At 41.9% G+C, this 22441-nt stretch overlaps 1 protein-coding gene across 3 annotated transcripts in view; it reads right to left on the bottom strand.

Moving 5' to 3' along the window:
• The window catches only part of TMTC1 (transmembrane O-mannosyltransferase targeting cadherins 1), a 237115-nt gene that overhangs the window by 46971 nt on the left and 167703 nt on the right, over positions 1–22441 (bottom strand). For all 3 annotated transcript variants that reach the window (XM_081129443.1, XM_081129441.1, XM_081129442.1), the window contains one exon: positions 15054–15167. In XM_081129443.1, the coding sequence (XP_080985569.1) occupies positions 15054–15167 (114 nt within the window). The remainder of the gene's footprint in view (positions 1–15053; positions 15168–22441) is intronic.

The following is a 22441-nucleotide window of genomic DNA, read 5'->3' as shown; positions in this document are numbered from 1 at the left end:
CTACTTTTAATTTTTTGAGGAACCTCCACACTATTTTCCATAGTGGCTGTACTAATTTACATTTCCTTTCTTCCACATCCTTACCAACACTTATTTGTTTTTTTAATATAAGCCATTCTAGGCTTCCAGTCAAGATGGTAGTGTAGGTAAATGTGGTACTCACATCTTCCCACAACATCAAAATTACAACTAACCTACAGAACAACCCTCATTCAGAAATGCCTGAAATATAGGTGAACAGAAGTTCTACAACTAAGGATATAAAGAAGTCACATCAAGACCAGTAGGAAGGGCAGAGACATGGAACAGGCTAGTCCCATTCCCACATGTGGCGGATAAAAATCAGGAGAGATATCTTGACTTCAGAGGTACCTCTAAGGAGTGAGGGGTCCCTGCCCTATACCAGGTCTCCCGGCTGAGGGTTCCAGTGCCAAGAAGAGAAGTTCCCATAATTTTTTGCTGTAAAATTCAGCGGGGATTGTTGCTGAGTGAGACAGAGGCTGCTGGAGTTCCAAGCAGTTCCTCTTAAAAGGCCCACACACAGAACTACTTGGACTCACTCTGAGCTCCAGCACTGGGGTGACAGCTCAAAAGGCACCAGGGACATATAAAGAGGAACTGAATTGTCTGGCATCAGGGTGAGAGATGGAGGGCAGCTTTCTCCCAGTCAGAAGTGCTGGAAGAGGCCACTGTTCCTTTTCTTTTCCTTTTATTTTTTCTTTAAATAGATCTTTATTGGTTTGAGAGGAAGGGAGAGGGAGAGAGACAGAAACATCAGTGATAAGAGAGTCATTGATCGGCTGCCTCCTGCACACCCCCAAATGGGGATCGAGCCTGCAACCCAGGCATATACCCTGACCGGGAATCAAATCGCAATCTCCCGGATTGTAGGTCAATGCTCAACCGCTGAACCACGCCAGCTGGGCTGTTCCTTTTCTGATCCCTCCCCCGAAAGAGCCGGCAGGCAGCTACCATATCTGAGTCTTGATCAACCTGGTTAACACTGCTCACCCTCTCTGGTGGTTCCCTGAGGCCCCGCCCCACCCAACTTGTGGGCCCACTCAAGTTTTTTCCAGTGGCTTTTGCATACTAATGACCTCTCCTGGCTCATGGCTCAGACTTTCCTGGAATCTCTCAAACAAGCAGCATCTGGCCTCAGAGTGTCCCGTATCTCTCCTAAGTAGCCCAAGGCCTGGCATTAGCAGCAGCCAGCCTAGGTTCACAGCTTGGCCTCTCCTGGGCACCTCTAAGCCCAGTACAAGTAGCAGCCAGCTGCAGATCAGTTTGTAGCTCATGCCAGGAGACCCTGGCAGAACACAGGTGGCAGCTGACCTTGGCCTGCACCTCCTGGGAGGCCCCAGAGCAGCTCACCCAGTGGGCAGCTTCAGGCCACATCAAAGTACCACCCAACAACCTGCACAAGCAACACACTCAAGTGGCAGACTCAGTAGGCACCAGAGCTCCGCTAAAGTACGTCCTGCTCTGTGGGGTGGGCCCCTGCACAGTGGTTACAGCCAGTCCTTGTAGCCCATCGGTGTGGGGGTAAATCCCTCCCATTGACATGTCAACAGAAATCAAGGCTCAACTACAACAAGAGAGTGTATACAGCCCATGGGGGTGAAGGGGTGCACCTGGAGTGCCCAGCTCAAGCGCATGAGGAGGTTGTGCCACTGGACCCTACAGGCCATCTACTACATAAAAGGTTTGGTAAACAAGTGAGGAGATGTAGCAAATCTACCTGATACATAGAAACAAACACAGGGAGGCTGCCAAAATGAGGAGACAAAGAAACATGTCCAAAAATGGAAGAACAGAACAAAACTCCAGAAAAAGTACTAAACAAAATGGAGACAAGCAAGCTGCTAGATGCAGAGTTCAAAACACTGGTTATAAGGATGCTCGATGAACTGAGTGAGAACTTCAACAGCACAAAAAATGACATGGAAGCCACAGAAAACAACCAGTCAGAAATGAAGGATATACCTACTGAAATGAAGAGCACATTACAGGGAATCAACAGTGGAGTAGAGGAAGCAGAGGAGCAAATCAGAGATTTGGAAGATAAGGAGGCAAAAAGCACCCAATAAGAACAGCAAAAAGAAAAAAGAATTTTTTAAAAAGGATAGTGTAAGAAGCCTCTGGGACAATTTCAAGCATACCAACATTTGCATCATGGGGATGCTGGAAGGAGAAGAGAGAGCACAAGGAATTGAAAACCTATTTGAAAAAATGACAGAAAACTTCCCCTACCTGGTGAAGGAAGTAGACATACAAGTCCACAGAGTGCAGAATGTCCTAAACAAGATGAACCAAAGAGGCCCACACCAAGACACATCATAATTAAAATGCAAAAGGTTAAAGACAGAGAGACTCTTAAAAGAAGCAAGAGAAGAGCAGTTAGTTACCTATAAGAGAGCTCCCATAAGACTGTCAGCTGATTTCAGAAACTTTCAACAGAAACTTTGCAGACCAGAAGGGAGTGGCAAGAAATATTCAAACTGATGAAAAGCAAGGACCTACAACCAAGACTACTTTATCCAGCAAAGCTATCATTTAGAATCAAAGGACATATAAAGAGCTTTTAGGAAAGAAAAAGCTTAAAGGAGTTCATCACCACTAAACTTGTATCCCATGAAATGTTAAAGGGTCTTCTTTAAGAAGAAGGGGGGGGAAGATAAAAAATATGAACAATAAAATGGCAATAAATACACATATAGCAATAATTGAATCAAATAAATAAGTAAACAAACAAACAGAACAGAGACAGACTCATAGATACAGAGAACATTTTGACGGTTGCCAGATGGGAGAGGGGGTGGGGAGATGGTTATAAAAAGGTGAAGGGATTAAAAAGTACAAATTGGTAGTTACAGAATAAAAATCCTGACAAACACACAAGTAAAAAATTAATGCATAATAATGTGAAAATAACATTTCTAATGTTCAAAAGCACATGTAAAGGATTGGGTATACACAAACCAAATTTATGCTAATTATGGAAGAAAGGGAATCAATTTATTTCCTTAACTTGAAACCATAAAGAAGGAAATTCTGCCCAGCTACATCATTTAGCTATTTCTGCTACATTAGCGGACATATTTAGCGGTCTAAGAGGTGCACTCCATCTCTGTCACCCACAGTACTTTGACTAAGCCTGTGGAGCTGGCTTTTAATGTAGAAAAGCCAAGGTAATGCCCAAGTAATAAGAATAGGATCTGTACTTGTCAAGTCTATTGACAATCAAATGCCATGCTTGCCCCCTCCCACCCTGTTCTGTACGTTCTAAGATCTGTAGCTATTTTAAAAGGCTAGGAGACAAGTTGCATCACTTTTTTTAAACGTCTTTGTTTAACCAGAGTCTCCTGAGTTGATTTGCCTATGTATTCTCCCTTCCCCACTCCCTCACCGACCAGCTATGAACATCCCTCAGAACTAGTATTTTTAAGAAGACATTCTAAGCAATGCTTCTCTTGCCTGACAAGGAAGAGAAATGATTCAAATGAATGTTAGAGCCTCTCAATGCTTAAAAGCCCTAATTATTCACTATGGCTTTGAAGGCTGTAGGGAAAGATGCATTATGAGAGGAAGTTGGGGAAAAGAAAACACATCTGTCCAGACAACCGCTGTTGTTGGCTTCTCTTTGGTGGCCTTTAATTAATTAGCAAAGGCAACTCCAGGGTCCCTGGTACAGCCCCTTAACACCCAATCTCCTAGTTCTTGAGGCATGGTGAGGTTTTGGCACTCTCTCTGAGATGTCACTACAGGATATGGTGAGACACAAAAGGAAAATGTTCTTGTACCTGTCCACCCACTCCATGCTCAAAAATCTCCTGGGAAGCTTGTGGCTAAAAATTATTTTGTAAGTGATTAAGAAGAGCACATTACAGCCAGAGCTCAAATTCTTCTAAAGGAACTTTAAAAAAAATTTTTTTTTTTTTAATGTTGAGCAAAGCTCTAAGACTTCCAAATGATTTAAGAGTTGTCCAGTGAACATGGTGAGAGTAATTCTCATTGTTTTTCTGATGACAGAAAGTGATCAAATGCATCTCGGGACATCTGCCTTCTCAGAAGAAGGAATTTCAAAAAACTTGATGTTTCCCTTATTTCTTTAGGCTTTGGAGTCCTCAAAATAAATGTCTGAAGTGAAAGCACAAACTATGGAAAAGGACAGTCTAAAATCAGTAAGAGCTTCCGCAAGGGGCTCACCTCTGTGTCAGAGTTCCTGTCCACACTGCCCAGCAGCTGGCCCTCTCCTGCTGGTTCTCAGCCCTTCTTTCCGGACTTTATTCACTCAGGATGCCACTGTCATTTAAATGTCATTTAAAGTTCACCGACTACAAAAATGGTTCTTTATTTTTTAAAATATGTTTTTATTGATTTCAGAGAGAGAGACAGAAGCATCAATGATGAGTCATTGATCGACTGCCTCCTGCATGCCCCCTACTGGGGATCAAGCCCACAACCCCGGCATGTGCCCTGACGGAGAACTGAACCATGACCTCCTGGTTTATAGGTTGACGCTCAACCACTGAGCAATGCCAGCCAGGCTACAAAAATGTTTCTGTCTTTTCTGTTTTATGTCAAATCAGAAACTGAATGTAAGTCCACACTGAACTCTCAAAGCCAGAAGTTAGTAATGAAAAGGAAAGTAAAAACCTTTAGTATGCCTTGTGCTCCAAGGCTGCAGAACAATGAAGCTGAGGAGAGGGCTTCCTGGTCAGTTAGAGTCGGAAAAGAGGCTCCATGTTAATTAACACAGTCCCATCCCTTCCCAGAAGACTGCTGGCATGTAAGGTGATTTACTGAAGCTATTTACCATGCACAGCCCTCTACCTGGAAAATGAATAGATATCGTTCATTCCTGGTAATAGCAGGGGTTTTCTGGCAATATCTTGTCTCCCTGGTTATCTGATTAGGTTCACCTCATCACAAACAAGCATTGCATTATTTATGAAACAAAGCTGAATTTCATTAAAAGGATTCTTCAACAATCAGGTCAGAAAAAAATAGCACTTTTTATTTTGATTTCTACATAGATGTAGATATTTTCTTACAATAGATACTCTTGTGTACTGAAGCCCTATACAAGAACACAACTTATTTTGTGTGTTTACTTTATAAATAAACTTATGTTTGAATGAACATGGGTCTAAGTCAATCCTGAGGTCTCCAGGGGGGGGAACTTTCTATTGGAAAGATGAATAATTTAAGAGATGTCTATGGAGCTACATCAATTGTCCGAATAAATTAAGTGCATCTTGACTTTGACGTCTATAGGTATTTTACATAAGTTCTGTTAGTGATTATTCTTTTCCCCATCTGAAAACACCACAACAAAAGCGTGTCACTCAACTGCAGCCCAGTGGTCATTGTCAGGCCTACTCTTTAAAGGCCAATGTAACTGGATTGTCTTTCTCACAGTTTTATTAATCATTTGCATTGTTTATGGGGGCTCTTTTGCTATTTCTTTACTTTTTTTTTTTATTTCACTGAGTTAAATTTTTAAAATTTATTATAAAGAAAAGGTGTTGCGCTATCAAATAGTTCTGGGGTATAAGTTTACTTTTTCTCTTTAAAAAAGAAATCTATGTACAGAGATACAGTTCCATGAGCGAAAGAGTTTTTTTTTTCAATTACTGGATAATTTACATTTGTGATAAACACATCCATTTGCGCATTTAAAGGGTTCTAGGTTTTTACTAATTGGCAGAATTAGTAAAGTAGATAGTTAAGAACATTATTACTCCCCTCCATTCCCAGTTCTCTAATCTGGGAAGAGCAAGCATCAGAGCATGTTAACAGCAACAGGAGCCTATGTGGAAAACAGAAGGCAGGAACCAAAGAAAATGGGTCCAGAAAGAGCTGGGATGTAGTCATGACACTTTCTACATTTTAGAGGACTTTTTCATATGTTATCTCATTTAGCCTTTCTAGTTCTTTAAGTAGAATTATTGTATTATTTCACAGTTGAGGAAAAGGATGCTGGGATAAATTAAGTAAATAATAGACTATTAAAAAACTTATTAAAAAACTAATAAGTATATCAGAAGTCCTTGCACTAGTTTTGTTGTTTTACTTTTTTAAAAATATGTTTTTATTGATTTTAGAGAGAGAGAAAGGGAGAGTGATAGAGAGATGGAAACATCAATGGTGAGAGAGAAACATCAATCAGCTACCTCATGCATGCCCCCTACTGGGGTTCAAGCCAGGGACCTCTTGGTTCATGAGTTGATGCTCAACCACTGAGCCACACGGGCCAGGCACTCCTTGTGTTCTTAAGTGTTAAGAAGGCAGATGATTCCTCTAAATCTACTTATTTTCCCAAACAACACATAAGTCATTCTACCATTACGCAAATAAATACAAACTAGAGCTTCCATTTTGAATAATACATTCAAATATAATCTTATAGGAAATACTGCTCAGTGACAGAAGTGAAATAAACTCAAGGAACATGGTTACTGAGATTCTTATTCCTGAAAAAATGTGTCTCCTGCCATGCAAAATAACCCTGGTGTCTCTGAGAAGCACAGTATTATGCAAAGCAATCTACAATCAACAACACTCAGTGTATACGATGTATATATGCGCTCTCTGATCTACTGTTCTTAAGCTTTAACCACAACTAAAGACACAGATATAAGATCTATATGGCTAATGTTTGGTTTTACATTTTCTTTTAGTCTTTTACTTTAACTTTTGTACAATCTGTTCAAAAGTTAAGGATACTGTTAATTTTTCATCACTTGAGTACCTTATAAGGCTTTTCATTGTTTTAAGTAATATAGTATTCATGTGCTCCAATCTGCAATTTCCTTTCAGAATATACACACCCTGATTTATTTGTCTGATTCTCATTCCACACATTAATTTATTTGAGGTTAACTATGCTAAGGTCAGATGTTTATTTTCTATTTCCTTTTGAGGAAACAAAAGAATAAAAAAAAAAACACATGACTGGGAAAAAATTCAACCATAAAACCTAAATTTCACTGGACTAAAAAACACCCAAAGTAAATTTCATTTCAGGAGTCGGCAGCGTATTTTCAAGCATAATTAGTCTCTGGCATTCCTAAGTGCCGGTTCCTTCATGTTATAAAATTTGAATCATGATGTCACTAATTGCATTTGGCGACACTGATTATTTATTGGTTTGCTTCTTTAATTGTCTGACATCACCATTAACACCCAGCAAACGGCTTCCCGGTTTCTTTTCGCAATGCACTCCTTCCCGTCCATTACAGACAGCCTTGGAAAAAAAGCCTCAAGTGCAATTTAGGGAAACAGGACACACTCTCCAATGAGGGGGCAGCTAAATGATCTGACCTCTCACAGTGGATGACCTTCAGCAGGACTCAGAAGGACTCCGCCCAATTAATTTTCTAAGACAATTGAGAGTAAAACCCTGCTCTCGGAAACCCTCAGGAAATGAGTCATTTAAATGGCTGACAATTTCCCGATTCCTGAGAATTTACCTCTAGAGGTTGGGGAAAGTACTGAATTAACTACTTCTCTGCTCTTTTAAGTAGAAAATGATGAACATAATTTAACCTTTCCCAGAGGCTTGGGGTGATCCCGGTGAACTTTGGTTTTTGTGGCAGGCAGATGGATGGGAAATTCCTTTGGTGGAGTGGAAAAATAACTCTACGTGGAGGCAGAAGTCATAGGTGATTTTCTAGCTGTGTGATTTGGAATGCATGTGTGTGCTTTAGTCTGCTTTCTCTGCAACAACAAGGTTAATAACATATTGACCTTCTGGGAGAACAAATCAGCTTTTATGTGAACAATGAGAGAGCGGGTATGAAAATACCCATCATCTGCACCCACTTAATGTCTGGGGTCAGCTGCAGGGCCTCGGGGTGGTTTCGCCTGGCTCCTCCGTGGCCCTAACGAGCCCATGCCTGGCTGACGCAGCCAGCTCTCCTCTCATACAAATAACGTATCTTCCAAAAAAGCCTTCTCTCCACTGCTGTTCACGGCCTTTGACTTGCTCCCATCAGTCAAGAAAACATCCATTATTTCTTCATGGCTAACGCAGCGAACACCCCCGTCATCTTGCATCCATCTGCTTCTCCCATACCCGGGGATCTCAGATGGGAAGGACGTGTGGCCCTCGCCACTTGAGGAGCGCAGGAATGCTCTTGGTCAAACGCTCACTCCAAAGCCTGTCAGTCCTCCATCATCTGAAGCAAATGGTCCCCGCAGGCACCAGAGTAATTTCCTCCAAGCCTTTCTGACATTCTCGACACCGAATGGAATTCCAGACACGTGCAATTTTAAAAACTGCGTCCAAGGTTATAAGGGGATTCAAAGTCCCCTGTGACAGATCAGTGCGCTTGTGGAATCCTTATTGTAAGAACAGTTCATAGCACGAGTAGCACTCGGACTGTTGGGTCCACTTAGAAAAAGAGCGGTGGGCAGAAAGAGTCCATATTCCTCACCAGCAACTACCAACCAAGGAGATGAGGAGGAGTGGGGAGGAAAGGGGTTGCATTTCCCTGACAGGCACGTTAGGAATTGGGGTCACCACTGACATACAACGGGCAGGAGCCAGATGTGTTAAAAACCTCGCAGTGCGTAGGGCAGTCCTGCACAAATGAAGAGTCGTTTCACCTAAACTGTCCACCCCCTCTGCCAGTGAGAAGCACTGCTTGTCATTATGGGGTTGTCCTCTGACCCTATGGGGGCCTGTGACAGAGATTTTATGCATTATATTAATTCAGTCTTTCTTTCAACACAAACTTATTGAGGACCTCCAGTGTGCCTGGCCTTCTGCTAATGGCCCGCGTTAGAGGGCGGTCAATGCGGTAGAGGGAAGTGACGCAAAGAAGGGGAACAGGGTGTTTTGGGGGTGGCTGCCCTTCTGTGTGTGTTTTTAAATCCTCAAGGGAGGACATGCCTAGAGAGAGGAAGGGAAAGAGAGGGAGAAAGACACATCACTGACTGATCACCCTCCCTCCACACGCACCCTGACCAGGGACCAAACCTGCAACCCAGGCATGTGCTCCAACCATCGAACCGGCCGCCGTTCAGTGCACAGGACAACCTACTGGGCCTCTCCAGCCGGCCGGCCAGCCTGGTGTGGCTGCACTTTTAAGAAGGGTGACCGGGAAGGCCCCGTGGACAAGATTACATTATGTGAGGAGTCCTGAGGGAAGGGAGGGAAACAGACATTTGGAGAAGAGAAAGTGTAATAGGAGATGACAAATACAGAGTACTGAAACAGGGATGCAATGGGACTGGTGTGCGCCTGCCTGCCTGGCGTGGGCCTGGAGCCCTACAGAGCTAGAGCTGAGCGAGCAAGAGGAGTAGAAGGTGAGGTTTCAGAAGTAAGGGGCCGGGCACTGAGGGAACTAAGGCTGCTACAGGGGCTCGGGGCTTCCCTGCGACCGAGGCGGGAGCCAGCAGTGTTCTGAGCATGGGCTGCTATGAATGGAACGTCCCTGCAGCTGCTGTGCTGAGGCCAGACAAGGGGCACGGGGGAGACGTGAAATTGGAGACCAGAGAATACTGCAGTAACCTAGGTGACAGACGATGGGCACCGCATGTGGACAGAAGTGGCCAGATTTTGGATATATTAATTGCACTTGCTGAGTTTATTATTGCCAGGTATTTCGACACTGCTTTAAGCCTTCTGCATGAATTATTTTGTTATATTTTCCAACCCAGAGGTGGGTAGAACCACTATTCGAATTTTAACAGAAAATCTAAATGATATTGTGTTAAAACTCATACTGCCTTATATAAAAAAATCATAAATTAAGCCAGTGTAGTGGATGCTGTCTTGCACCACCCAGAGTCTCTATTTAAGTGTGAGGCATGCGTTCCCCTTGCTGCTGACAGTTCACAGCCGAGTTCTTCCCTGGGCGTTGCTCTCAGTCTCAGAGTTGCCAGACTCAAGGCTCCCCTCCCTGCCTGGGGACAGTGATTCTTTGATAAAGGGGTATTAAAGGTTCCATTTCTTGTCCATTCAGGACAACTCTGAGGGGTTATCCAGAGCTCCTGTGGGATCAGCTGAAGCTTCCTAGTATCTGCACTGCACTCAACTTCTCCCTCTGGACATCTTGCTTCCCTGGCTTCCTTCCTCGGTGTTTCAGAGAGCTCTCCTTAATAAACTTCCTGCATGCAAATCTCTGCCCTCCACTGTTTTGAAGTGAAAGAGTTGTATAAAGCAGAAAAAACACAGGGAGGGCAGTATAAATTATGGAACTTTCATTTGGGAATGTGGTCCATAAGCAAGTCCACAATGTGACGAAAACGCTATTTTTTCTAAATGAAATAATGTTTAATTTCTTACATTAATGAATAAAACTGAGACTTAGCACAACATATATACAGTGAGAATATAATTTCATCAAGAAGGAACGAAAATAATTTCAAGTGTCTGCCTATAATACTGGAAAGCTTACTTAGACTTTTATGAGTGAAAATACCACATGAGAAGTACCATCTCCGCTTCTCAAACCTGGCTAACAAATGGTATTGGAATTTTAATTCTTTCCAGAAATACATAGCAGCTGGTATCCAAGGCCACCTGTAGTCATAAGAGTTATTTCAAATGTTCATTCAAAATAAGCCGTGTAAAGAAGGACTTTTTACATAAATTCTGATTTTTAAAAAATGTTCAAACTCCCCCAATTTTATAGATAGCATTTTTTGAAAGAATTATAATAAAGTCATCTTATTGATATACTCAGGCCATCAGTGAACAGTGGGTTAGTTAGATGTGGTTGGGCTTCTTTAGACTCTAATGATAGGGCATTTCTTCAATACTCATTCCTTTATGACTTCCCATTTTCCACACACACTTACTGCAATCTAATGGGATCTCCTTGCGGATTCATTATCCACATAGGAGGGGATACAAAGAATGATATCCATGGGCACTACTATCATGACAAGTCTTTATTTCATGCAGTAAAAAATTCCAATCAGAAATATGTTTGGTCTATTCTTTCCCATGCGTTAGCCAGTTACGTAGCAAGAGTAGATTTCTTTTGTACAAGGGAATTAAAAGCGCATTCCTTCCCTTCGGTTATGCCCACAGAAAAGAACCTGGTCAGGAACTTCAACCTTCTTTGAATAGTTTTCTCTCCCTTCAGATTTTCTGTTTAAATCGTCAATAACAGATACATTAGCAGTGGCCAAGGGGGCTCTAAGGGTCCCATGGCTGCCCCAGCATACTTGAGTGCCCCCAGGGCAAGGTACTGCATCTCTTACATGATAGGATTATGGGAGGGGGGAAATCTTAGGATGATTTCTTGCGTATTTCATGTCAAAATCATATTTGTGAAAATAGTTGTCTGGGTGACTGAGGACCACAGCCCTTTGATCAGGATGGAATCCTGCACGTGGCTAATATCCGAACACCTGGGACACATCAGCAAACCTAGGTGCGGCAGGGGATTATCCTAGGAGGGGGGAAGGAAGGGGGCATCTAGGTGAACAAATGTTCCACAGAACCTAGGATGATTTGCTGCTCACAATGGAGAGACCTTCCTGACCCACCTGCACAAAGGCAAACTCTTTTCTCATAACCAGCTGCAGGATTTCTGATGACCAGGCCATTTTAGCCAACTGGTAATTGAGTCATGTCGGGAATTTAAACATAAGGTGAGAAACTCTAGATTCCATGACTCTATCACCTACAGTGAAAACTCTTTTAAACTAGTCTCTAATTATGGATTCCTAGATGTTCTCTGTAAAACATATTTGTGTATATCCACAACTTCAACTTTCTCTGTAAGCCTGGCTCCTTTTGCTCCCATGGGTTCAGTTGCATGGCTGCTAGAGTATGTTGTGTTTATTAACAAACTTATTCTACTTGCAGCTTTTATTGCAATTACACAATCTAATAAAATCTTTTGCAAAATGATAAAATATAAATATAAAAAACAGAGCTGTTATTTCTATGGAAAGTAAGCAAACACTCTGGAAACACTTCCAAAAGAGAAGTTGCTCAGAAAATTGCTGTTGAATTAGATGTGCATGAGATCGTTGTAAAAGACAAGAATAATCAGAAAAATCTCAAATAGTCTTTAAATTTTTATTCCACTTTAAAGTATCAAAACTGATCATCAGAGAAATGAATTATGGGTGTGGTTTTGCAGGTTCTAATCAGGAGACTCTTACTCAAAGAAAAGGATTTGGTTTGATATTAGAAGATTGGTAAATAAATGTCCATGTGCAATTTTAGGGTTCGATAAAACATTCAAGAGCATGCATGATTTGTTTTATAACTCTTCACCTGTAACGGACTTTTTAAGTTAATAGACAGAACACCGGCCAAGTACACATTCAGTGTCTTCTGCACCTTACCAGGCAGGGCCACTGTCTCCATGTGGATTTATGGGATGAGGCATTTCATGGGAGAGCTTGTGCAGGAAAAGCTGAGATATTGGGTGGTCTCTAGACTTTCTACTCTCACCACCTGAGGTGGAACGGCAGAAACCTTCCCCAGGGTAACTCAATGGTCAGAAAGCTTTGGAGGCACATGGCAGATCCACCAGGCCTCTTCTGATTCTCCAGCATACAGAATCCCATGCCTTACAGATCCCAGAACAGGTATGAACATGAGAGCTACCCCTCACAGCAAAGTGAAGCTAACATTTTGTGTTTATTGAGGATTTAAGGAAAGGGTTCTGACATTTTTTCTTTGATGATGTGAGTCTTAATCTGAATCTATAACCTCAGCTGTAGCATTTTTTGGGGGAGATTTCCCTTGTACTACAGAAATATAATAAATAAGATATTCTAAAAGGAAGGAGAAGACAGTGGGACTTCTACATGGTTTTAAAAAAATAGAATAAAGCTTAAAAGAAACAGAATATCCATGTTGTATAGAATTATCAATCTAATACAGTGCTATTTTTAGAACTGTAAGCCAGGCAAAAAAGATACTGGTATTGATACAACCCTAATGATGAATTTCACTATTCCCACTGGAATCTGTATACTCGTTACAATAGGAATGAGAAATTGTTGGGACTGATTTCAGTTAATACCACCTTCAACCCTGCATCTCCCTAATCCTTCTTTCTTGCTGTGTGCAAATATGGAAAACATCAAATACACTGAAGTTGAAACAGGTGGAGCAGTTGGGAGGGGGGGAAATCCCTGTCTTAGCAACTTCCACAAAGAAATAGCAATATCAAAACAAGGGCAGTCTTCCAGTCGCCTAGGATAAGTTGGTCAATGCTGAACAGTCCTGGTATTTCCCTTTTCTCTCTAATGCAGAGTGACAATTTATTTAAATTTAAAAACACAAAACCACCCACATCTGTTGAAAATTCAGCACGGAGGTATCCACACAAAAATAATGATACTTTATTTTAAATCAGAAGTATTTTTGAGCCTGGTCTGAGAGACTGAAATGTTTCACTAATTACTCTGCAATATATTTATAGCTTTAACTGCCTTTCCCCATTTCTCAAGGGACATGTTTCTTCCAGAAGCACAGTTGTCGAAGTAAACATTTATTTTTATTGTTTCATGGGAGAGAAGCTTAAGCACCCAACTGGCTACTATAATTCAGTAAAATCACCTGCCAGAGAGTTTACTTAACTTATACCTTTGCCCCAAGCTGTGCTTTAGGGTCTGCCATATTTTTTCTGTGTGAACTTGAGAGAAAATAATCTGTTAGAATAAAACAAATTTTACAAGATACTGATAACGTCCTTCCAATCAATATTTTTCACACAAACTTACTGCTTTTTCTTTGCTTTAAGAATGCCACCTAGAAATCATGAAGCATGAATTGTTAAAGCCAAAACACACTTTATGTGTATCTTTGAAGGAATATGTCTTTTTAAAAAGGACATTTCCTCACTGCCAAAGCCATACATGCCCATTGTGAACATATGGAGCACAAAAGGACGTATAAAAAAATTAAGCCATAATCTTACCAACCAGAGATAAGCACTGTAAACATTTGGGTAAACTGCCTTTCAGTGAAAGAATATAATTCTTTAAAATCTTAAAAGCTATCTTCTAGTCTTTCATAAAAACGTATATTCCTCAATAGAAGCTTTGTTACAAGTATTCTTCCAGAACTTAATGTTTCTTGTCATCTTTGGGAAAGTATTTGATAGCGAACTTGATGTGACAGTTGAAATTTTTTGCCATACCAAACATTAAGTAACAGGTCCTAAAGTCTAACAGATGTTGACTGATGAACAGCACATTTGAGCAGAACACTGTTCAAAGGATATTTTTAAAATATCAGGCTGGTTACTTTAAGAATGACAATTTCAAACTGAGCTTTGAGGCAATCCTAGTTGGCCCTTTAGTGAAATATATCTGTTTGGTTTACATATGGGCCAATCTGTGGGGCACGGGAAACTCTTCAAAAAGCTTCGGTGAGCCTCCTGGTGTTCAATAAAAGAGAGGATTCACCCTGCTTTATTTTGCCCACATTTGGAGATTCTGGGGCTGTGTGTTATCATGTCTCCACACGTTCCAGGTTAAATATGTTCATTATCTGGGACCTTTAGGAGAAGACCACTCTGAAAGTCAGAGGTGCCATTTTCAAGAGTACATAAGAGCAGTAAAGGCTGCCGTTGGTAACACAGAACTTGAATTTTTAGTTTCCCTTAAAGTCATATTTCAAGCCATATTTGCATACTCAAATGTCTTCATATAAATCCTTTCAGACAGTCAGAAGCCTAGAGTGGGAACAATTCATTGGAGTAAATATCCTGAAAATTTACAAGTATATTTTGATAACCAACTCTTGTTTACCTGCATATATGTGTGTACACACACACACACACATGTATATATATTCAACTGAGCACCACTTCATTTTGCAGTGTGTAGCAGTGGAAACTTTTAAAAGAAAGCATTGAGTTAGAGGCTACGTAGAGTTACCACATGTATAACAGACGTGAGCACTGAGCCATAAGACTCAGAACCCAAGATCCACACCACCTCCGGGGAGATGTTCACTGTCACGAGAGAGTCACTGCCAACTCCCCCATACTGGGGGCAGGGAGAGTGAAATACAAAGGCCCGAAAGGCTCAGCAGTGACACCCCGATGGTGCATGGCGCTTACTTGAGGGCCGTCCTGTAGTGGTAGATGGCCTCCCTGTTCCGACCTTGGTCCTTCAGGAAATTGGCGTAGTTGTAGTGAACCTTGGCATTGTGGGGCAGAGTCTGAACTCCAGACCTAGAATTAATTTTTCAAAAAAAAGAGCAACAAAGAGCACTGCTTAGGAATGTCATCAGTTTCCTTCACATTTATTTTCTTTTTTAATCATTACCCACCCAAGGATATGTTTTTATTGATTTTTAGAGAGAAGGGAAGGGGGAGAGGGGGGAGGGAGAGAGAGAGAAAAACATTGATGTGAGAAAGAAACATTGACAGGCTGCCTCCTTACGCTACCAGAACAAGGACTGAACCTGCGACCCAGGTGCACGCCCTGACCGGGAATCGAACCTGCGACCTCTCAGTGTCCGGGACGATGCTCCAGCCAGCCAGCCGCACGGCCAGGGCAGCTTCCTTCATATTTCCCCACAGTTTCATGACCCTGCATTTGAAACATCCATCGCACCCTTTTAAGTAAAGCCTTCCAAAATTTGTGAATTATATGTTACTAAACATGCTTCGATGGAAAACAGTGAAGGAAGTGCACAGCTGTGTACAATGAACAGTCACGCCACCTGCGCATGAAGCAGAGGCGGCCGGACGTGGGAATGGAGGAGTCGCCGGAGAACAACCCTGAGCGCTCGGGTTAATTCAAGTTGTTCCTTCCTTGCTTCCTTCATTCACTTATAGCCTTCTTTTAAAAAAAATTGAGATTATCTACAAAAATTAATCATCATAGGAGGAATGACTGTTGACTGGCCTACCTACTAAGTTTCATTGAAAATTAACATTTCCCATGGACTAGGTCTGAGTTATTTTTTTAAAAGATATTTTTACTGATTTTTAGAGAGAGAGGAAGGGAGAGGGAGAAACATCCACATGAAAGTGAAACATCATCGGCTGCTTCCTGCACACCCCCTACTGGGGACCGAGGCTGCAACCTGGCAGCCTGGGCATGTGCCCTGACCAGGAATTGAACTGGCCACCTTACAGCGCACAGACGACACCCAACCAACTGAGCACGACAGCCAGGGCTAAGCTATTTATTTATTTATTTATTTTTAAATAAATGTAGCCATAAGTATTTATAGGTTGCAGATAAGGAAATGAGATTTTTGTCAAAAAGGTTAAAAACCTTGCTAATACAGTCACTTATTATTCTGCTCGGGATGCCCTACCGAAATACCTGGGAACCCCTACAGGGTAACAGCAAAGCTTTGAAGATGATGCGTAGAAGGGGTGGGGAGCAGGAGAGGATCAGTCTGTCACTTGCACTGCCTCACAAAATTAGCCTGCACAAGATCACACAGCTGGGAAGTGGCACATACGGGATTCTGACCCAAGGAGTTTGGTTCTAGAGGCGCTGTCTTCTCACCTGCAAGGAGGTAGCGGCAGGGGAATGACGAAAGGACATGGGTTTGAGGGCTATGTGGAGAAAAAACTCTTGAACTTACATGGATTCATGCAGGAGGAGGACAGTTAATGACAGAGAGGAAGGGGAAGGATGACAACCTAGCTTCCGGGCAATTACACTTCGATGTACCATACCTTCCAGATAACATATTTTCAATTATTTTTTAATTTAAAAGTAAGATTAATAGGAGAATTTCATATAAAGTGCTAAAACCTGTTGGGGGAATATGTTAGGGCATTGGGACCTTTGCTGAACTTTTAGTGCCATAGCCCATAGGACCAGCAAAGATTGCCCCCCTTAAAGTCCGCTGGCTGGATGCTTGAGGAACAGGGAAGCCAGAGACCAATCCAAGAGCAACAGATTATCAAAAAGCAGCAGGCTGCAGCCTGGCCAGTGTGGCTCAGTTGGCTGAACGTCCTTCCGCAGGCCAAGAGGTCTCTGGTTCAGTTTCCGCTCAGGGCACCTACTCAGGCTGCAAGCTCCATCCCCAGTGCAGGAGGCAGCCCATCGATGTTTCCCTCTCATCAATGTTTCTACCTCTCTCTCTCTCTCCCTTCCTCTCTCTAAAATCAATAAAAACGTATTTTTTTTATAAAAAGCAGCAGACTCCAAATTTATATATGGCTGCTTTGGCGATTTCAAAGGTACTGTGGGTAGGCAGGTTTTTATTTTTTTTTTTGTAGGATGAGTCTGCGAACAGATGGACCATAAATTTGTATCAGGAGCAGTTAGACTCCTGATTCTCTTCCCTACCCTGCACATCCAAGTGACTTTTTTCAACTCCTCTTTCCCTATCCCAGCCAGGAAAGCTGAATCCGAGATCCTGCCCTTGGGAACAGGTACAGGTGAAGTCAGGGGCAAGAGCTGTACCTCAAAGGTACATTAAGTGAAAATCTGTATTCTGAACACTGGCATTCCCCAAGTTCCTCCCCCACGTAAAGCTCTCTAATGCTGACAGCCAGGATTGGACCCCCAGGGAGGAGATTGGAGGAATCCTTTCCTCTCTGGAAAGATTTACAAAGGCTGATGTTCCCGTGCTCCAGTGAAACCATCGGTTTCCTTTAATCCCCTATGGTGAGGCCCACCAGCTGCCACACACAGCTGGGATTTTAACAGAGTATTTAAAATGGACATTACCCAAAGTGAGCATGGTCACAAGGGCAGGATCTGGGTCAGTGTGATAGTAATGGCTTTAAAAAATCCTGTTTCTTTCCAGGAAACTTTCTGATTATTCTATCCAGACCTGAATAGTACATGGTAACAGGTAGGTTTAAAAGGAAACTTCGATTTCAGCATGAATATTACTGGCACATTTATTGGGAGGGATCCTCCCGTCTGTGTGATTTGCACAGTTGTCTAATTTTATGTTTCACTCAGGAATAGACAACTAGGCCTGTGGAAACATGGCCCTTGGGGAGACCGGGACATTGTTCAGAGACGGAGAGAGGAGGTAATAATATTCACAGCAGGCAAGCAGGCAAGGGTGGGGCTGCTGAAATCCTGCGAACCTGCAGCTTCTCCCATTGTTGCTTTTGACCTTTATGTTCTCTCTGCGTTTTTGTTTTGTTTTTCTGTTGTGATTTTCCGGCCTCTCATTTTACAATGAACATTTTGTAAAAAAAAAAAAAAAAAAAAAAAAAGGGCAAATAAACAGCTGGCCAAAGGCAAAACTTTCCATGTCCCTGTAACTGGCCAGGTTGCTCTTCCCCACCCGGCCAGACTTCTCAGTTTGCTTTCTTGGTGCTATGATTTAGTACTCTCAACTTTTAACGGAAACATGCAGCTTTACACATATTTACTCCCCAAGGAAATGTAGCATTCATAAATTATATGGCCGGATCCCAAACCCTATTAATAATTACAATAATGACTATGAAAAAATCTCCCTTTCAACTCAGGATCTTAATTCATGCACTTTGTATTTTTCCCTCACAACCCTCATTTGCAGAAGACTTGAAAAATAACAGAAATAACAACAAAGGCCACTTCTATAGGGCGTATCTCCAAGTCATGCAGAACATCGATTTTTGTTGGCATCACTGGACAATAGGTCAGGAGAACCATCTCCAAATTCCTGATTAGGTAACAATCATTTTTACAAAAAGTTGTGGTGTTCGGCCAAAGGTTAACAGGAAAGATAGCTAAGAAGAAATTGTCACTCTCCACAACTTTGACCTGAGGCTTCAGGATGCCACACTTAGGATGGCTGACCTAAAGGAGCGCTCGTTTTGAATCAAGCGCTGGGCTAGCACCCATTTCCAAGGATTATCTCATCTTATCCCTTCAACAATCTATCAGATGGGTAGTATTAATGTATCTCCCACATTATAGATGAGGAAATTGAAGCTCAGAGACATTAAGACCTTTTTCTAAGGTTATAGACCTAGTAAGTAGTTGAGCAGAGATTTCAACCAAGGCCAATATATGGTAAGAACTGTTTGATGCTCAACCAAAATGGTACCACAAAAGACTAGTAACTTTAGAATTTCACCTTCACAATGCTATGTCATTGGGAAGCAAACTATGGCCTTGTGGGCCACGGATGTTTCAATGTGTTTACCTATTGTTTTTTTGGTCTCTTTCCTGAGACAATGGCAGAGTGTAGTAGTTGCAAAAGAGAATGCATGGCCCACAAAGCCTACAATATTTATTATCTGGCTCTTTACAAAGGAATTTGCCAGTCCCTGGTTTACATTATCTGTCCTGAGAAGTCTGCTGATCTCTCTGGCTCAGAAATTCAGAGGGAAGGAAAGGAAATGTGTTTCCTACAGAGGAGGAGGATCATCTAGGCCATAAATTGTTAATCAGTGGTCTATGATCACTTAAACAGCTCATGCAAGGGGTTCAGAGAGACCCTGAGCTGGATGCAAAAGAAAATATGTTATCTCTGTCTTTCCAGGTATTTTGAAGTTTAAGGGGTGGCAGGTATGTGTGTGTGTGTGTGTGTGTGTGTGTGTGTGTGTGTGTGTGTGTGTGTGTGTAGATTTTATCAAATTTTGTTATTACGGTATTATTTACTCCACAGAAATGTAAGATTCTGGGCTATTACTTGGCCCAGCTGGAGCTATGCAGTTACCCTCTTCTCAGGTTAGGATATGAGAAAGATTTCTTGGTATAAGAATTAAAGCAAATATACCTTGCCAGCTTGACTCTCAATCTCAATCTCTCTCCTCTCTCCCTCTCTCCTTCTTCCTCTCTCTCCCCTTCCCTCCCTCCCTCTGTTTATACTGGGCTTAGCTTAAGTTATAAGGCATAAAGTACAAAATAAATGTGGCAAAGTTTATTTATTCTTTGGCTTTTATACAAGATTTGGGTTCAAGTCCTGGCTCTTCCGCTTAACAGTTATTTCAGTTTGGACAAATGATTCTCTGGGCCTCTGATGAGACACAAGTGCTGGGTTCTTGTGCTACTGTGTGTAAGGTTTTTGTTGCCAATAGAAGTACAAAGCTGTGAGGCAACCCTCCATCTATCTGTAGCTCCTTAAACTACATCACACAGTGGGATCTTGTTTGTGAGAGGAGGCCTCAGCTAGAAAGGATAGAACTTGACTGAAAATTAGATTTTCTGATTCTTCATAGTATTGCCAAGCAAAACCAACCTACATAATTAGCGAGGCCTCAGTGAGACCATATGCCCTAATGATGGTCAATGTGTTTATTGCTTGGAACAGCAGAGAAAACTGAAACAGGGCCTCTACTAAGGACATCTGCTTAGAACCACTGCAACTTTTTCTTACTCAATTCAGCCAGCTTAGTTTTTTAGCCATTATGGCTAATTTGGGTGTTTCTCATCCTTCCATACTCAGCTCAGGCCTACAGCAAAGTCCTTGAAGGCCTGGGGTGGTCTTAGTCACCGGCCTGCACTTACAGTACCTTCCATCTACTTCTGCTTACTACTTGCTGCATTGTACCAAAATGCACTCACGAGTCTGACTCCCATGCACACTTCCAGCTCCTCTACAATCAAGTTTGACACCTCTCCCCCCGTTCCAAGAACAGGGTAGAAAACAGGAATCTGAAAACCCTGATGGTGTTTCCCGGTGCCAGAGACTGTCCTACGCATGTTTCACATACCTTTTTTTTTCTTCCATTACATCCAGGAAATAAACACTATTATTCTAAATTTTAAAATGAAGCAACTAAGGCATGGAATGGTTAAGTACCTTGGCCAAGATCACACAGTTATTAAATGGGGAAACTTGGAGTGGAGCCAGGAGGCCCTATAGCCAGACCCCAAACTCAGCCACTAACCCTATCTTGCCTCATAGATTGTTGGTAAATGTTTAATTAGATGAACATTACTCAGCACAGGTGAATACATACAAACATCTGGTCTTGAAGGAAAAAGAATATTCTTAAAATCTCAGATTCTTACAAGTTTCCTTGGGACGTAGATAAATTATAACCAACGTTTTCTAAAAACTTTCTATAGCTTTAATTTGCACATTACACAAAATTCCATTGGATCGCCAGAGGCCTCTCTGGGCAGCAATGTTTTAGTAATCAACTGTTCACTTACTACGTGCTTCCATGGAAAGGACAGAAGCTTCGGGATGTATGGTCAATGAACTTGGCGTTTTTCTTTTTTTCAAACTGCCGGCATCAACTGTTGAGGGTCTGAACACTAACTTGCTATCCTTGAAATAAACTGTGCCTGCCAAAATCCATTCCCAAAGCTGCTCTGATTAAGTAGTAAAAATCATTAAGGCACACAACCACTGTTAGTGCCTTTATTCAATGGAAGGCACTATTCAACAGGGCAAGGGCATTTTAAAGTTCCTCATTAAAGCACTTACTACTGAAAGCAAAAGAAAAAAAGGAAGTTATAGTCCAGAACTTCAATGCCCTTGTGTTTACAGAGTGACCCGAGCCCTGGGTGGTAAGAGGGAACAGTCTATTATGGTGTGTGAGAACTGCACAGAAGGTGGCAGGGTATGACAGAGACTGAAAAGGATCTGAGGGCTAAAAGTAAAAAAAAAAAAATTCTTTAAAAAAAATCAAATCCACACAAAATCCCTTACACTACATGGCAGCAGTAGTGTAAGGTCCCTACAGTATCCATTGAAATAATCATGATGGCAATGATAACGATGACAATGAACTAACAAATAAACTAATAAGACAGACTAAGCAGATTATTTTTTTCTCTTAAAAAGTTTAATTGCCAAGTAGTAGAATCAGATATATTATTTCAAAATAGAAGAGTGCAGTGAAATTTTCTCTTATTTGTTTTTTCCTTCATTCATTTATCCATTCATTCATTCACTCACTTTGGCAGCCCAGAGTCTCTGTCCCTCCTACAGCACTTGGATTCCTGTGGGGAATTCTCTCTTGCGTCCCCTTTGTAAAGTCTCAGTGGAGCCCAAGGTGCTCTGCCTGCCCTAGCTTGCCCCATGGAAGTCAGTGGAGCTTCTCTGGCCAGATTGGTCATCTCAGTGCCTTTGTGGGGACAAGGGGTAGGCACATGACCTAAACTCAAGTTCAGCCAGAGGACTTCATTTTCCCAGGACTTTGATGTAAAAATAGAAACAAAACTGGTGTAAGTTTACCCATTCATTCCTGTGAGTACACGTGCTCAAGATAGACTATCCAGATGCCTGTTTCCTGTCTGCCACATGCCAGGTTCTTCACCTGCCCTTGAATTCTGTGCACTTTCTTATGCTCTTCCAATATTTACCCTTTTTTTCCAAGCGAACTCAATTCTGTTCTAATTGTTGGCCTCAGAGAAAAAAAGTGGTGGGAACCAGTAGAGCAGGGACCCAAGTAAAAACCGTGTTGACTAAACTGGCCAGCTGTGTCCTAAGTCAGGATAGAAGCTAGAAGGGGCGCAGGCTGGGGATCCCTGGGAGATGGGAAAATACTGTGGGATGCCAAGTGTGGTAGTGACAGGGGAGCAAAGGTGAAGGTGGCCAACATTATGGCATTAGGGAGACAGACTAAGC

This window comes from Miniopterus schreibersii (genome assembly GCF_964146895.1).
Source record: "Miniopterus schreibersii genome assembly, chromosome: 2".
NCBI classification, from domain to species: domain Eukaryota; kingdom Metazoa; phylum Chordata; class Mammalia; order Chiroptera; family Miniopteridae; genus Miniopterus; species Miniopterus schreibersii.
Note: the sequence above shows the minus strand (reverse complement) of the source record. Positions and strands in the feature narration are given on the sequence as shown.